General features: G+C 29.1%; 2 protein-coding genes across 2 annotated transcripts; both read left to right on the forward strand.

The window, feature by feature from the left end:
• Positions 1 to 7,183: 7,183 nt before the first annotated feature.
• On the forward strand, positions 7,184 to 8,777 carry LOC101208392 (pathogen-associated molecular patterns-induced protein A70). Its single transcript, XM_004141268.3, has one exon. It carries the CDS (start codon positions 7,475 to 7,477, stop codon positions 8,606 to 8,608), a length of 1,134 nt encoding a protein of 377 aa, XP_004141316.1. The 5' UTR covers positions 7,184 to 7,474; the 3' UTR covers positions 8,609 to 8,777.
• Positions 8,778 to 14,171: 5,394 nt separating this feature from the next.
• On the forward strand, positions 14,172 to 15,449 carry LOC101215036 (NDR1/HIN1-like protein 6). Its single transcript, XM_004141377.3, has one exon. It carries the CDS (start codon positions 14,351 to 14,353, stop codon positions 15,128 to 15,130), a length of 780 nt encoding a protein of 259 aa, XP_004141425.1. The 5' UTR covers positions 14,172 to 14,350; the 3' UTR covers positions 15,131 to 15,449.
• The last annotated feature ends 1,954 nt before the right edge of the window (positions 15,450 to 17,403 follow it).

Raw genomic sequence — 17,403 nt, forward strand, 5'->3', positions numbered from 1 at the left:
AACACGGTTGAGGTTAAAAAAAGTCAAGGAATCTCGCAGTTGTGATCTTAATAATATATATAAATAGGCTAGCTTTTCGTTGTCAATTAGTCTTGAGATAGAAAATTTTAAATTATCATCTATAGAGATTTTAAAGCTTATTAACTCTAGCCAAACAAATACTAGGTATAAAAGAATGAAAAATCGAGATTACATAATGAGAAGCCCTAGGCAAACAATATTAGGTATAAAAAAACGAAAAATCGAGATTTCATAATAAGAAGTTTAAAAGTTTATGTTAGAGAGAATCTAATCTTATATTTTTACTATATATTATATTTTCATGGTTTAACGATGAATCTCATGTTTAAAAAAATGTAACAAATTAAAAGTTTATAAGTGGACAAAGAACTCGTTTAATTTTCTCCCAAAACTACAATGATGACCTATATATTATATTGTTTATTCAAATAGAGCTTCGAAACTAAATCAAGATAATCATTCAACTCATCGATTTGGCACATGCCCTTTTTTGACGATCCTAAGATACTATTTTAAGCTTCCATCTTTTTTCTTTCTCGACATTAATTATCACTCTTTGCTAGTTCATGTATACTAATTAGGCTATTTGGTAAAAAAAGCACTCATATTTTAGCAATACGTAGAATTAGAATTGAGGTTAATTAAGTATATAAGAATGGATGGAAAATGAATTTATATGAAGGAGAAGAATGCTACGTATGGGGGGAAATAAGAATCACATATATGATAATTAAAGAGGAAATTAATATATATATATATAGAATTAATGGTTGTCATGAAAAAGAAGGGATCAAAAGACAACAAAATATGTATAGATATATACATGGTTGTATATATAATATTATTTTGTGTATACATAGAAAGAATGAAGGTTGGATTTTGTGTAGCAACTTGGATTTTATTTGGAATTATACTACTTGACAATCTTAGCCTTGGTGTCTACCTTTTTAACTTTCTCTCTTTTAATTTCTATGTTTTCTTTGGACACATTTTGAACCACCCTTTTGTTTGTGTTTATGATAGGTAGTTGTGTCGAAAATTATTCGAAAAGACTAATACAATATGGTTTATGGTTGGATCATTTTATTCCCTTCCCCTTGAAAGAGAGATTAGAAAAAGAATCTAATTTTCATTTTTTGATGTAACAATCAGACGTAACAATAAAATTCAATTACAAATATAGCAATGATATAATGTTTTGTGTTTGAGTATTATAAGATGTATATGTTTAATATGAATATTTTTAAAATTATTAAAATCAAAGTTATTCTAAATTAAAACATATCGTATAAAACATTTATTTTATATATTAAACTTGAAGTATTTGAAAACCGCTCCGAACATGACTGACATGTCGTATGATAGTTAGTATTTATTTGAGTTTCTAGATGTGGATGTGTAACGCTCCATACCTCAGGATTTGGAATTCGGATCTCCAATATCTTCCTGCATCCTCTGCGAACTAGCAGCATCATTCATCTTACTATTCTTAAAGACTTATTAGAGTGGAAGTTCTCCTCACAAATTAACACGAGTCCTTTCAGCATGATTTGTCCTCACCCAACATAGAATCGATCCAAGGTAAGTACATTTAACTTTAGAGTTCCTATGATCAAGTCACTAGAAAGGAATGTGAAAATGTCAAATGACCATTTGCTGACGTTAAATTTGAGTGAACTTATCAAAATGTACAAAAACAAGTAGAAAATAATCACAGTCTCGCTCTCTATATCTCTCTCTCCCTTCACTTGACTTTCGTGCAGATTCATCGTGTTGGAGAAGAAGAAACACTGAGAGAATGTGTACGTGGGAAGAGAAGAAGCGTTAAAAGGAAATGATAGTAATAACATATACACTTTTACGCGATAATTAAGAATATGTAAATATTTATGAGATAAAATTTTCTTTTTTATATATAAAACTAAGTAAGAATAGTGTTTTCATATAATGTAAGAATAATAATAATTGAAATATCATATTGATTTTCGAAAATCAAAGCACACGTTGTTATTATTATTTATCACATCAATTTCGGCTTCTATTATTCCAATGTGCTTTCTCTCTCTATTCCTAAAATCATCCTTTGAAAACTCATTAAATCATTAAATGGTTTTTTTCTTTTTTGTCAATAATAGTAAAATGATTAATCATTCTTTTCTTAAAAAAATATATATGATATATATATATAGTAATATTCCTTACTACACATATTCATAATTAATATAATCAGTTCATATTAAATTTAATATCTGTATAAAATGTTCAGTGGACTTTTTTTTTAATGCAAATGGAGTGAAAAATCTGAACTATACATTATTTTACACAAATTGATTCCAAGGTGAGCTAGGATATACTTTTACCACTTTAAACTAATTTCATACTTTAATTTAAGATATATACACACATACACACACATATATATAAATAAAAGTTAGTCCCCGTTGAGATATGGGCCAGGGTCATGAATGGGCCTAATGGGCCTAATCAAGAGAAACATAAGTATCTACGTGTACTTACACTTCCAACTTTTAAGCTTATAAACTGTGGTCTTAAATTTATGCTAAAGTATTAAAATTGAAATTTTCAAAACAGTTTTACAAGTTTCAATTATGCAAGATTAAGATTGAGGGTCAAGTTTAATACTCGTGTAAGTTTAAAGGATCAACTTTTACTAGTTTTTTGCAATTTTTTTCATTTTTTCATTTGTTTCTTTTAACAATACCTACTATATAAATTTTTTCGAAACAAGTTAGACGAAAAATTGGAAATTGAAACCTATTGATACTAATCAATACGTATAACTTATATACGAGTTGAGATAGGGTTGTGAGTCTACCCTTAACACTGTAAGTCTCTCCTCTTCAATGCTCATAAACATTTCACATACTCCAATGGGCAGGGAACAATAATTCCACTAACATCCACATTAGGTCAGATATAGTGGGATGGAATTTATTCATTTGTAACTCTTGGAATAAATAATCTTCAATTTAATTAATTCTTTAAAAGTACAATCTTCATTAATAAACACTAAAATCCCATTTTCAATAAAAAGCTAAACTTTAATTTGTGTATGAAGCTAACAAAAACAATTTCTTTCAGCTCAAGAATAGCTAGTTGCTTTAAAACTTTTTTAACATCGCGACGATCCTCTCTTAAACTCCGAAAACAAGCATGAGAATTTAGATTAGATTAGAGAACACTCCTGGAAAGAAACCAAAACTATAATAAAATAAGAAAAATTGTACACCTCTCGAGATGATTAAAATTTACTATTATATCCACGATAATGTATCTCTTACAAAATGAATATATTCTCTAAAATATTACAATCTTAGTCAAATAAAACATCCAACTTTTCGTTGAGAATTCTCGCTCAATCACACACATAAGTCTTGCAATAACGCTTTAGCTTTCAACAAACTTACATCTCCATCCATCTGGGTCGTAATTTTACAGCTTCCAATAACTTACTTTGCCCACCTCATGATCGATCAAGACTAGTCTTGTTTTCTAAACTAGTTAGAGATATAAAAATGTATTAACTAACTTGAACTATGATTCAGGCATTTTGAAATAACATGAATAATAATTTAGGAAGAAAAAGTGGAATATTGAAATCAAGAAAATAATAATATGAATAGTTAATTAAAGAGTGGGGTGGAAGACTATTGTTATTATTGTTTCGTTTAGGTCCTTAGGAATAGGGACTAGGGAGCAATTTGAGTAAATTTCGGCATGCTTGCTTATGCTTTGAACCCTTTTCTCAATACCCAAAAGTAGGGAGCAAAAAACCAATAATCATTCATAAATTCATGAATAGTTTTAAATGTTTTTGATTTTTGTTTCTAAAAGAAAATTCTCTCAATTTTTTTTTTTTTTATAATTAAGGTCTATTTGAACGACAAAGTAGTTAATAATAATCGGTGATTAGTGGTTCATCCATAAAATTTATACAAGGAAATTATATAATAAACACACTAAAAAAATGTATAAAAAATATTAATAGTTTCAAAGATTAATTAATTTCATACGTATTACAATTGTCCTTTACGAGTTTTCATGTTTTGAAATCGATCCATGATAAATTTATTATCTAACTTATCCAATAACTTTTTTTCAATATAAGCTATAAGACCATCACATAGATTGAAAAGTATTAAAACTAAAACGATTAAGAAGAATTTGAATTTACGGATGAATTGATATGATGCGTATATTCTAATGATAAACGAACAAAAATTAACTTATAGCATCTACTTCTTAGATAAAGTAAAATAAATATATACATGGTAATGTAAACGAGAATTTAGAAATTGCATCAATAGAATAAAAGAAAAAAATAATATTCACAATCACTACGCTACAAACATACTTTATTTAAAATAAAACATTATTTAATATATATATTTTTTTTGAATATGACACTTCAAAATTAATATTAAAATACAAAGATCGATAATGTGAGTGGGACATGTACCCCGTTGGCTGCTTCATAAATCCATCTATGTAATTGATAGAAATTAATATAAAAAAGTCTATGATATACACGGTACTACAATATATATTACTAAAAATCTATTATTGATATATTTTGGTAGAAGTTGAATACAATACAATGTTGATATCTAATTTTCTACAAATTTTAATAATCGTCTAATTAACCACATCATTTGACATGAGAGATCCTGAATGTGTGTTTGTGAGTGTGATAGTTAAAAAATGATATATAATTGTAAAATGTATCTTAATATTGGGACAACTAATTACGTAAATGATTTCTGTTGTATTTTCTTTTATTATATAGTTTGGAAGTCTAAGGTATAAGTTAAAGCATGTTAGTGATAGGTTAGGGAGTGTGACATGTGAAATTAAATATTTGATGTCGGCACTTCACAAGGCAATGTACTTTAAAAATAGAATATTCATTACACCTTATAATTTATATCTTACACATTTCCAATTTTTAATATCTTTTATACAGTAAAAAGAAGTTGCAATTTCTTTTTTTTTTGTTCCATAGTGATCTAAAGTCAACTTTCTACGTGTCCAAATATTTGAATTATTTGCCATTTCTCTCTCAACAAATCACCATAGACTATTTTCTATTTTCAAATACGATATATATATTCTATTGATGATATACCGATAGACATTTATATGATAAAGTCTATATCAATATTGTTTATAGACTTTGATTGATTTCTATTTGTAAATATCATTATTATATCTATTTTTTATATATTTTTTACTATATTTGAAGTTGTTTGTATATATACGTGTTTGTGCATCTAAATTATGAAAAATGAAACTGAAAAAAAAGACTTTAGAAAGCTTAAATTTGTATCAATATACTTCTCAACGTGTGTGTGCGTGTATATATAGTTTGTGTAGAGTGTGTAAAATATATATATATATTGTACAAGTCACTCAAAATACTAACGTAAACTTTATAAATATTTAATTTCATTAATTGTTTTTAAACTAGGTAGTTTGTGATTATACTTAAAATTCCACCTTATAATATTTATTTTGATTATAATTAGCTTTTGTAAAATTTGAAAGGATACGGTAGAAGAGTGTTAGGGTGATTAAGAAAAGAAACATATTACTAACATGTTAATCATAATTTATTCCTCGGGTTGGATTGAATTAAATCAAATCATTTGGTTATATAATTTTGGCATTTAGTTAGCATTGGAGCGTTGAAAAAAAAGTGAGATTAGAAAGAGGAAAAGGGTGGAGATAGAGGAGTGGGATAGAGTGGCGTTAAGTGGGGGAGAAGGGGAAAGGAGGGAAAATGGTATCCAAATGGAAAAGATGAAAAGAGTTTGTTTATGATATGGGAAGGGCTAAATAGGGAAAGGATATGTATCTAAAATTCCAAATTCCAAGCATGCCCAAACAAGATCCCCGTTAGACCCCACATTACTAAATTTCACCCATCTCTATTCAATTATCCACATACCTCTTCCAAATTTATTATAAAAAATAAAATACTTTCGTCAAATTATTAATTCTATTATCAAGACATTTTTAAATATAGTAAATATTTACAAAATATAATCATTCTTTTAGATTTTATCAATCATAGACGTTAATAATACAAGTCAATGTATTGATAAACATTAATAGAAGTAAACACAGTCTTAACATTTTCTACTATTGACAATAATTTTTCAAAAAGTATAGTAACGTACTATGGAGTAATTTACATAAATGTTATGTAACAAAATCCAAAATATTTATGGCTCGTATAACAAAATAAGAAAAGTCTATGACACGCTATCATTTTTTATAAATTTCATATGTTCTTGTGATTTATATCATCTTTGCAATTTATTAATCCCAGACAGTCTACGTGCAATTAAGCATAAATATCGAATAAATAAAGATAGAAGTCTTTCATCTCGGGACAATGTATGCCTGATATTAATAAAATAAAGATAAAATTCTTTCATTTCAAGCCACCTCGAAGCTAATAAGGCTTGAGATCCAATAACTAAAGGAATAATTTTTGCATGTTGGACTATTGTATGCCTAATATCGAATAAATTGAAGGAAAAATTATTTTATCTTAGAGTATGATATGCTCGAGATCGTGTATCAAAATCTTCTATACAAACACAAAATATAAATGTGTTTTCCATTTTCAAATTTGTTTTATAGGATGAAAATATTTCGTTGGATTGGTATATATTATTTTTTAAAAACCCCTATAATATATTATATTATTATTATTTAACCACCTTCAATTAGAAGGGGAAAAAAATGTAATTGGCGGAAGTTAATTATTAAACATGGATGAACTATAACTCAACAATTGGAAGTAAAATTGGCAACATGGAATAATATATAATTTAAATCATCATCGATAAATTTAAATGTCAAATTATAATGAAAAAAAATACTAATATAAATATATATTTAATATATGATTAAATATTGACAGTTAAAAAAGGAAACGGACAATTTTATGAATATTGTTAATTAAAAAACAAACTATGCAATTAATTATGAGTTAAGAACAGATAATGGCGATGACGATGATACAAAACGCATCGTTTTGTAGTCATTGGCCGCAGTCGATGCCTTGTCCCCATCACTCCCACTTTAGTAAATCCCAATTACGACCTCACGTTTACCAAAATTAAATTAAATAATAAACAAAAACCCTACACCATTACCTCTTTCTCTTTTGTCCGTTTCTCACAGACCAATAAAAAACAGCCACGTATCCCTCTCACATCACTGTATAAAACTTCGTGCACCAATAATCCAATTTTCTTTTTCTTTTTTCTTTTTTTTTTCCTTAAAAGCGACTACCAAAAATATCCAAACCCATTAATAATTAATACCCAAAACCCATTTCTCATAATGCCCTTTTCCCTCTTCTTTCTTCTTCTTCCCCCAACAAATCTCCCTCTCCCCATCTCTCTGCCCTAATTCCGCCATGTTAGCCGAATCCGTTTCTTCCACTCTCTCCATATGGACTTCCCTCAACAGCTGGTTCACTCCCACTGTTCTCTTCGTCGTTCTCAACCTCGTGATCGGCACCATTGCTATTGCTTCCAACTTAGGTGGTACTCAAAGAACTAATCAACGCCATCCTTCCGACCCCGACTACCCTCACTATCTCCACAGATCTCCTTCTGTGCTTCAGAGGTTGAAATCGATGAATCCTTACTCTTATAGATCTGAAGAACCGGCTACGGTGCTCGAGAAACCGCCTGGAATCGACGCTCATTATGCTAATTATGAACATCCGCAACTTGTTCGGTCTCCTTCTATGCTTCAGCGCTTTAAGTTTAGCTTCCCAAGCTACAAACCGGAAGAGTCTTTTCAATCTCCGCCGTCAGCCACTGCCTTCGAGAAACCGCATGGAATCGACGCTCATTCTGCTAATTATCAACATCCGCAACTGGTTAGATCTCCTTCTGTGCTTCAGCGGCTTAAGTCTAGCTTCTCAGGCTACAAACCGGAGGAATCATTCCAATCTCCACCGCCAGTGACTCACGTCGAGAAATCGGCTGGAGGAGATACTCATTATACTAATTTCGAACATCCTCAACTGGTTAGATCTCCTTCTATGCTTCAGCGTCTCAAGTTTAACTTCTATGGTTATAAATCGGAGGAGTCTTTCCAATCTCCACCTCCAACTGTTTCTGAGGCTCAGATCCGTCGGAAGGAGGACGAGTCGAAACGAGTGGAGGATGAACAAATGGATGAAGATCAGGAACCGACAATGGATGAGGTATTCAGTAAACTCCATGGAGATCACTTCAACAGGACGAAATCCGACACGATGCCAACTGCGGGTGAGTTCCCGACGAAATTATCAAGGAAAATGAAGAAATCAGCGAGTTCAAAATCTACGTTCTCGCATTTCGAAGCGGATGAGATCGTGGAGAGCCGGCGTCCGGCAACAGTGAAAGAAGGAAAAGAGAAAATGACAGAAATAGAGGACGAAGTGGACGCTAGAGCCGATGACTTCATCAACAAATTCAAGCAACAGTTGAAGTTGCAAAGGCTGGAATCCATTCTCAAGTACAAGGAGATGGTGGGTAGAGGCAACAACGCAAAATAGACAAGGTAAATAAACAAAAGTAATTTTCAACTCTTTTAGGGTGGAGTTTTCTAATTTTTGATATTCTCAAGGATTAGTTTGAAATTTCAAGTTTTATAGAATGGACTCCAGCAACTTTTATTTCCAGAATTCTTTTTTCTTAAATGCCCCTTCCACTTATTTTCTTTCACCAATCTTTCCCCATCTAATAATCACCTCTCATTTATTGCTTCATCTTCGATAATCTGACAGCCAGGTCAGTTTATCAGCCATAGTGAAGGGAGGGGGTAGTTTCGTAAATAGTCCTTGCGTCTTATATCGCACGTGGGAGAAAGCGGAAACCGTCTCTTCACATTTTACCGATTTAATTATCAAAACGTAACAACGATTTGTTTTTATTGTTCAATTTGGCAATTGAATAATACGAATAGTGGAAGTCCTAAATTATGAAACATAAATTAATTGATTAACTAAATGTAGGAAGCAAAAGCATATGCTTAATTGTGGTGGAAGCAACGTGTGTCAGAAAATGGAAATTGAAACAGCCTGGCTTAGCTAGCTTACCTTAGCTTATATTTGAGATGCATTTTTCTTCATCTTCATATAACGTATAATATGGCCTAAAGGAATGGGAGATTCCAACTCATTTATGTTTCATTATATTTTATCATCTACTAGTTTAATCTTTCCACTTTAACTCATATTTTATGATATTACTATTTTTTAGTTTACAGTTGTATCCATCTTCCCCTAACATGCTCTCTATAATATTTTTATTTGAATATTCTATGTAGTGTCCAAAATACATTACATTTTAATTCACTAAAACTTTTCAATTTATTTGATTCTCCCATTCACTTATAAATATATCAATTAGTTTCATAGTATTAGTATATATAGCAATATTTCTTTAAAAAATTACAAATATCTTATAGTTTATATATATATATAAAGAGCACAAACATGAGGATTGAAGATTCAATTGGACTTCTAATAAGACTATATTGTTTTTGTTCAATTTGCTTGCATTTAATTTTTTATAAAAATATTACTATTGCACTATATGCTATCTTATTATTCTTTAAATTACTTTCAGTTCACATTATTCTAATTTTAAATTATCATTAAGTGAACATTTCAAATCTAATCTTGGTTGCTTATAAAATTGAAATTGTTAAAGTAAGAAGCCAAAAATCGTAAAGAATAATTTGTATTAACTAGAAAAATAAAAGTATTTATAGAATAACCCATAACCAGTAATTTTTATATTCAAACTCTATTGTTTAAAAGAAATTCCAAGTGTTTATCAAGGTTGACCTTTTTTTTAATGATTTAATTTTCAAACTAAAATTTGATAAGTTTAACTTATCCATCTTAAATATTTTTCTAGTACATGAAGTTAAGAGTATTTGAACGGAAATATTTTTAGTTGATAATATAGTTTATATCCGTTCATTTATATTTTGTTTTAACGATTATATTTATTATAATTTGCTTTTATTAATATTATTATAATAATAAATAAATAAATTGTATGTGTATGTGTATGATTATTATTATTTTATGAGGAAAATATATGATTTAGGTAAATGAGAGAAGAAGAAGAAAAAGCAAATAGAAAAATGTGGTTAGATTTGAAGACATGAAATTGGATAACATTGGGAAATATTATATCTATCTATATCTATCTATATCTATCTCTATGCTAATCATTAAAATTTATTTAGATATTAACATAACTTAGGTGTAGGACCCACTTTGTACTTGTACATTTAGAAGAAACAAAATTCCGATTTTGTTGCCTACCAAATTCTTTGAATATACAAACTCCCAAATCAATAAGAATAATAAGAAGAAAGAAGGTAAAAACATTGGTTTGGTTCATCCTTTGAAATTTGTCAAATGGGTGTTATTATATTTCTACTAAATCTTAAATTTAATGTTAGTTTTTATTAAAATTTATTAAATAATCTTAATATTTTTTAGAAAACGATATCACTTTTATCCTCAACGACTATAATATGGGAGGGTGTAAAAATAATTTAATTACAGGGTGTAAAAATAATTTGAATAATCGATAACCGGACTATCAAATCCATATTAATTATGATTTTTTGGTTAGAAAATTTTGGTTCAATCAATTCAATTCAAATTACTTATATGTGTCTATTTATATGTAATATATTTTATTAGTAATGGAAGAAAATTGAGTAAAATAAAAGGTTATCCGACAATCCAACCCAACTCAATCCATATTTTAAGGGTTGAATTGGAAATACTATTACAGTTATTTAGATTGTCAACTCAACCACTCGAAAAATATGAGTTAGGTAATATTTACTTTTCTAATATTGTAAGTTTTATCGAGTAATTAACTTTTGAGTTTGATGATTTTCTTGAAATAATAATTTTTGAATTCGTTGATCTTATCATTGACCTCCTGGTCATTGCTCGACTTGGATCAACATCTTACTTGTTCATTGATTTGGACTTCTATATTGTTGACCAATTTGGACTCCATCTTTACTCTCGGTGGACTCTAAATACTCAAATCTTAATTCTTAAATGAAGGCTTGGTCTATATCCAATATCTTTTAATACATTCATTTAAATTTGGCCTTATTCATTTGTGTAAATCTCGAGCTAACCTATTTTTTAGTCCAATTCTCACATGACATCAATTTGTAGTGGACCAATCAAGGTCATTTAATTGATGTGGACCAATCGAGGTCGTTTAATTTATCAGTGTTGTCTTTTAATTTAATTCAACAACACACATGAAATTGTAATTGATTTCAAATTTATCGATCATCAATTAAGTTAATGATGTATCAATTTATGACTAAGCACGTCAATCATAGATTGACCAAAATTTCCAAGTTAACAATTATTTTCTTTTTCTGCTACTTTTTAAAATTAAAATTCATAAATTAATTGCGTCCCCTAGTGCTTTTAGAGATAAAATTAAGTTTTTAGCAACATTTTGAAAAATTTTAAAATAAAGAAAAATCTATTAGTAACAATCTATAGTTTTTCACATCAACAAATTCTCTTGTATCTTATATCTATTTGGTAAAGATTGGGTTTAATTGCTATAATTTTTCAAATATAAAATTGTGCTACTTAGATCCATTTTTTCCTAAAATAATAAGGCTTAGAGCTGGGCTACACTAATGGGCCACAACTATTGGGCTGTGTGTATGAATTATGAAATGATGATATATGATGAAACCTTATATTATATAAAGAACTCTAAAATTGAGATTATACATTTTCAAATTTAGTAAAAACAATCTAAATATATCAAAATCTTGATAGTAATAGGAGTCTATTAATATTTTTTCTAGAAAAGTTAACTATATACAATAATAAAAATAAAATTGAATATCTTCCCATAATCATTAATAACATCAAAAATAAAAAATCTCGCAAATTTAAATTTACATGAACCCATCTTTTTTTCTCCCAATAAAATTGTATATATTTAACAAATAATTGTCAAAACATATACATGATAAAAATATTTAAATGTTTCTCAAACTCCATCTACTTCATAAGATAATTAGAATGAGCTTTCTTCTGTAAACAAATATTTTTTTTAAAAAAAAAAACTTATAAAATTATTTGTTCTTTTAAAAGTAAAAAAATAATAATAATAATAAAATTTTCATATTTAGATATACCTAAAATTGCTAAGTAGAAAATGGGTTAAAACTTTATCCATCATCATTAAAATAATAATAATTATTATTAGAAGAAGAAAGTAATTACAATTAGTCCATTGATTGTCTCATACTTTTAATCCCATTATTACCTTATAATCATTATTTATAATGTAATAATTCCATGTTATTACTATTACTACTTTTATTTCATTTGATTTACATAAAAGTACAGTCTCATAATCATTCCTATACTTACAACATTCAATTCTTTATTTGTTTATTTAAAAAAAACAATAATTGAAACCCAATATTGAAAATATAAAAAATTACATATAATATTTTTTTACTGATTGAGAAAGTGTCGGTGGTTGTATTGAAGTACAACCCAAAAAGGAAAAAATAATTACATTGGAAAACCAAAAGGAAAATGTTTATAATATTTTGATTGAGTTGAAGTTGGAGTTTGGGGGAATAATGAAATCTCATCATCCTCTTAAATTACCATAACTTGATTATAGTTTTAATTATTGACTTTGTGTTTAAGCAAATCCAACCCACTGATTACGATTACTCACCTAATTACTACACCTACACCCCCACTCTTTTCCTTTATTCATTGTTTTCATCTCTCAATCTTTTTTTTTGTCTTTTGAAAACGTTAGTTTTTGTATTTAAAAGTTTAGTTCCGTTTATTAGAATTTCATTAACTTTTATATTTGGAAACAAAGCTCTAGACTTTTTGTATTGATTAAAGTGATAAATAATTAAAAACTCTTGTTAATTTATTCTATAAGTATTTTATGCCAACACACGAACATAATCCACACAATTGAATGGAGTAAAAGAAAATTTATTCTTTTTTTCCTCCAAAATTCAACTATTTCACGTTCCATTCTTGACTCTTTCTTTAAGAAAAATTAAATCTGAAAGCAAATCAAAAGATACATACATTGAGTATAATAATAATAATAAAAAAAAAGAATTGATGTATTGGTGTTAACATCAAATTTGTATATATAAATGAAATTGCAAAATGTAAACCTTAATTATAATTAATATATGGTAGCAACCAATGAAATGGGTTGTAAAGTGTAATGCTAAATTTGTAACCGTTTGATCTAAAATTAAACAACCCAGGACCCCACCTTCCATATCTTTTCACCTTTTCTAATCACATGTCTTCACTCGCCACGTGGCCTCGAGAGCAAATATATACTATTTCTATTCATCTAAACTTTTATTATTATACTTTATATTCAGTTCATAAGATTTAAATTATTAGTTTTCCCTTAGCTGCCTGTAAAGCTTTACTATGTGTTTACGTTTCAAAATGTTGATGGTTGTTTTTTTCTTCTTTTTTTTTCTAATGAGTTTATTGAGTTGTTTTATGGCTTTCTAAGCCTTAGTCGAGCATTTCTTTTAGGCCATATTTCGAGTTTATGTTCTCTTGAGTCAACATCGATAAAGACGTACGTACATGCTTTGTTAGTCATTTTCAAGAGACACGATCTTAGCTTGACCAAAGTTGAGCACACCAACTTGACTCGAGAACAATCAATATGTTACAAATTTGAACTTAGTGTTTAAAAGTTACCATTTAATTGTGGGTTAAACTAAGGAAAGAAACTCAAAAGAAGGCGATATGATCATCAAGCAACATACAATTCTTACATAGAGCTGCATGCCTCGAAGGCTTGTTATTGTAGTTGAGAGGATTATGGAGATGACAACACAAAAAATCCGAGGGTAAAATAGTAATTGTAGAAAAGAAGATGGAAATAAGGGAGAAGGAATGAACAACATAAAAGCCCTTATAAAATATAAAATATAAAAAAGAAAAAAGAAAAAAGAAAGCTTGGATTTCAAGTAATTAAAAATACACAAAATTAAATTTCATTTGTTTTGTTTTTATTTATTTTTTTACAAAGAGATAGAAATTAGAAGAAGAAGAAGAAGTAGAAGAAGAAGATAGAAACCAATCCCAAGCAAACTCGCAGATTCTCTTAGTTGTACACAAAAGCAAAGCACTTACTCCTCTCTTTCTCTCTCTACTTTCCTCCTTCGATTCTTCTGTTTCCAAATCTCCCAATTCCCCACCATGCCCGACGCCGCTCCCAAACCCTCCTCCGTTAACGGTGCCGCCACTACCAACGGCACTACTATCCCTCCTTCCTCTTCCAAACCAAACTTCCGTCAACACCCTTACCGTCCCCCTCCTTACCGGAACCACCGCAATCACCACCGTTCCCGTCGCAATCTCTGCTGCTGCTTCTGCTTCTGGACCATCATTATCGTTTTAGGCCTCATTCTTCTAGCTGCCATTGCTGGTGCTGCTCTTTACGTATTGTACCGTCCTCATCGCCCTCAATTCACTATCTCCTCCCTTCGAATTTCCAAGCTTAATCTCACTACCTCCTCTGATTCCTCTGCCTCTCACCTCTCATCTCTTTTCAATCTCACTCTCTCGTCCTTTAACCCCAACTCCCACATTACCTTCTCTTACGACCCTTTCCTTCTCTCCACCTTCTCCAACTCTGTCCTCCTCGCCAATGGCTCCATCCCGGCATTCACCAGTGGGACGAAGAATCAGACAGTGTTTCGAGCGTTGATGTCCGGCGCCGAAGATCTTGATGCGGATTCCGTTACGAGTCTCAGATCGGATCTGAAGAAGAGAGGGGGAACTCCTCTGACGATTGAGATGGATACGAAAGTGAAAGTTAAAATTGGGCGAGTGAATAGTAAGAAGGTCGGAATCAGAGTAAGCTGTGAAGGAATGAAAGGAATTCCGCCACGAGGAAAGACGCCGTCGGTAGCCTCTGTTTCCGACGCCGATTGTAAGGTTGATCTCCGAATCAAGATCTGGATATTCACTCTCTAATTACTCGGTAACAAATATTATATAATATCTTTTTTACCATTTTTTTTCACCTTTGCTTTTGTTAATTTGTACTCCTTTTTTTTTTTTTTTTTGTTTCTTGAAGAATTTTTGAGAGAGATAAAAAAGTAAAAACTAAAAAAAAAAGAAATGAAGGTTGTGAGAATGAGTGATTGATTGGGTAATTTGGGTTAAATGGTTAATAATTTTTTACTTGGCTTATAAAAGTTACCATCCTTTTTTCCTTGTACTTTCAGCATTTTCTTTTCTTCTCTCCAGTTAATACAATTAATGGTTGTATAATGTGATTGGAAATTACAAACCTTTTTCTAGTAATTCTTATTTAATAGATGTTGACAGAAACCCTATTGAGATTGATTTTTGAAGTAATTAAATTAGGGTATTGGAGAAGAAAGTGATGAGAGAAGAAATAAAATAAAAGTAATGTTGAATGTGTTGTATTGGTTGAAAGAGGGTAGATTCTTGGATGTGTATTTAATTGATTATATAAGATTGAAATGAAATCTATATAAGATATAAGATATAAGATATAAGATAGATAAATAAATGAAATTATAGGGCACGTGAGGAGGGCGTGATGATGCCGTGGGAAGGAAGGGCAGTTGGAATAATGTCAGAGATGGGGTTTGCTTTAGCCTTCCTCTCTCTCTCTCCCTTCTTAACCTTTACAACCAATTCTTACCTTTTTTTTATTATTATTTAACCATATCTTCTTAAAATATTTACAAATTTAACAAAATAATCATGTTGGATACAAAATTTACGAACTATAACTAAAATTATAAATTTTATGTAGGATAGATATGGATGTTATCGATAGAATTTAAAATTTTTGCTATTTATTATATTTGTATTAAAAAGGATTAATATAATCTAAAGATTTTAATTATGTGTATATTTGAAAGGTAGAAATGGGTAAGTTGAGTCATGTGAGGATTGGTTGGTGGGTGAGTGGTAGTCAAATAGAATAGAGAAATAAATGATTTGGAATTGTGAGTGCAAAAGTCATGAATTCACCTTTCAAAACTACAATTTTCCATAACCTTAACCATTTCTTGTCCAACGTCAATCTAATTTCTAATTTTAGCCTTTGAATAGTTACAAATTTCATAATATACAAATTCAATTTATGAACGTAAAAACACAATGACTATAGTTTAAAGATTGGATCGTTACTTTTTAATATATATATATATAAACGTACATTTACCATTTACTATTTTTTCAAAAAGAATAATATATTTTCAATTCTTAAATATTTCTAAAATGTGAAAATATACTATTTTAGTCCTTCATTTATTATTATTATTATTTAAATTTGACACCATGTAATTTATTGTTAAAATTTCATTTACAAATAACATTTTAGGAGGTGTGGAGATTTAAATCTCTAAATTTTATTATAAATGTCGAAAAATAACGTTTGAAATTTAAAATTTTCAAATTCAAAAGAAAAATATTTTAGAGATTAAATGCACGTATTATTGTAAAGTTGTGAACTAAAAAAGGTAATTTTTTATTTTCTTTTAAATTAAAAAATCGTACTTATGAAATAACGAATACAATATCGAATTTAGCAATATTTCATACTTTTTTTTCCTTCGTGATTCGTTTAAAGAATACACATGTATTGCGGGATCAATTTTAAGGAATGCACCAAAAAAAAAATTCTTTCTTTTATATATGAAATACTTAATGTTGAAATTCATGTTCTTGGTTATGGGGCCACAAACTTATTGTTTCTAATAAAGGGTAGAGTTAACAATTTACTTCCCTAAACTTTAAATCATAAAATCAATTATTCGATCAAATAACATTAATCAACCATTTAGGCTTAAAGTTTTATGCATCGTCACGACTCATATATAACACAAGACAATAATTTGAAAATTTTGGAGTAGTGACGAATAATTGTATGCCACGAAATGAAGTAGCATGTACCATATGATATTAACGAGCAGGCTCGATCATACAAATATCCATCCATAAAATTGGAAATTCACTTACACTTTCATTTGTATTACTTTATCTAAAACAAATAAACATTAATTAATATTTTTAGAGATATTCACATTCAAACTATTGAGAATTCTTTTAGACCATTTCCATTTTTTTATATCTATTGTTATACGTGTTATTGAAATTAGGAGTGTTTGCAAAAATAGTAAAAGAATTTATGATAATAGAATTCATGTCAGCACATTTTTTAAATTATAAAAATAGCAAATTTAAAATTTGATTGCTCTCTAATAGCC

Source organism: Cucumis sativus, chromosome 4, assembly GCF_000004075.3.
Source record: "Cucumis sativus cultivar 9930 chromosome 4, Cucumber_9930_V3, whole genome shotgun sequence".
Lineage (NCBI taxonomy): Eukaryota > Viridiplantae > Streptophyta > Magnoliopsida > Cucurbitales > Cucurbitaceae > Cucumis > Cucumis sativus.

Coding starts and splice junctions, on each gene's coding strand:
- LOC101208392 (XM_004141268.3), top strand. CDS start 7,475: ATGTTAGCCGAATCCGTTTCTTCCACTCTCTCCATATGGACTTCCCTC.
- LOC101215036 (XM_004141377.3), top strand. CDS start 14,351: ATGCCCGACGCCGCTCCCAAACCCTCCTCCGTTAACGGTGCCGCCACT.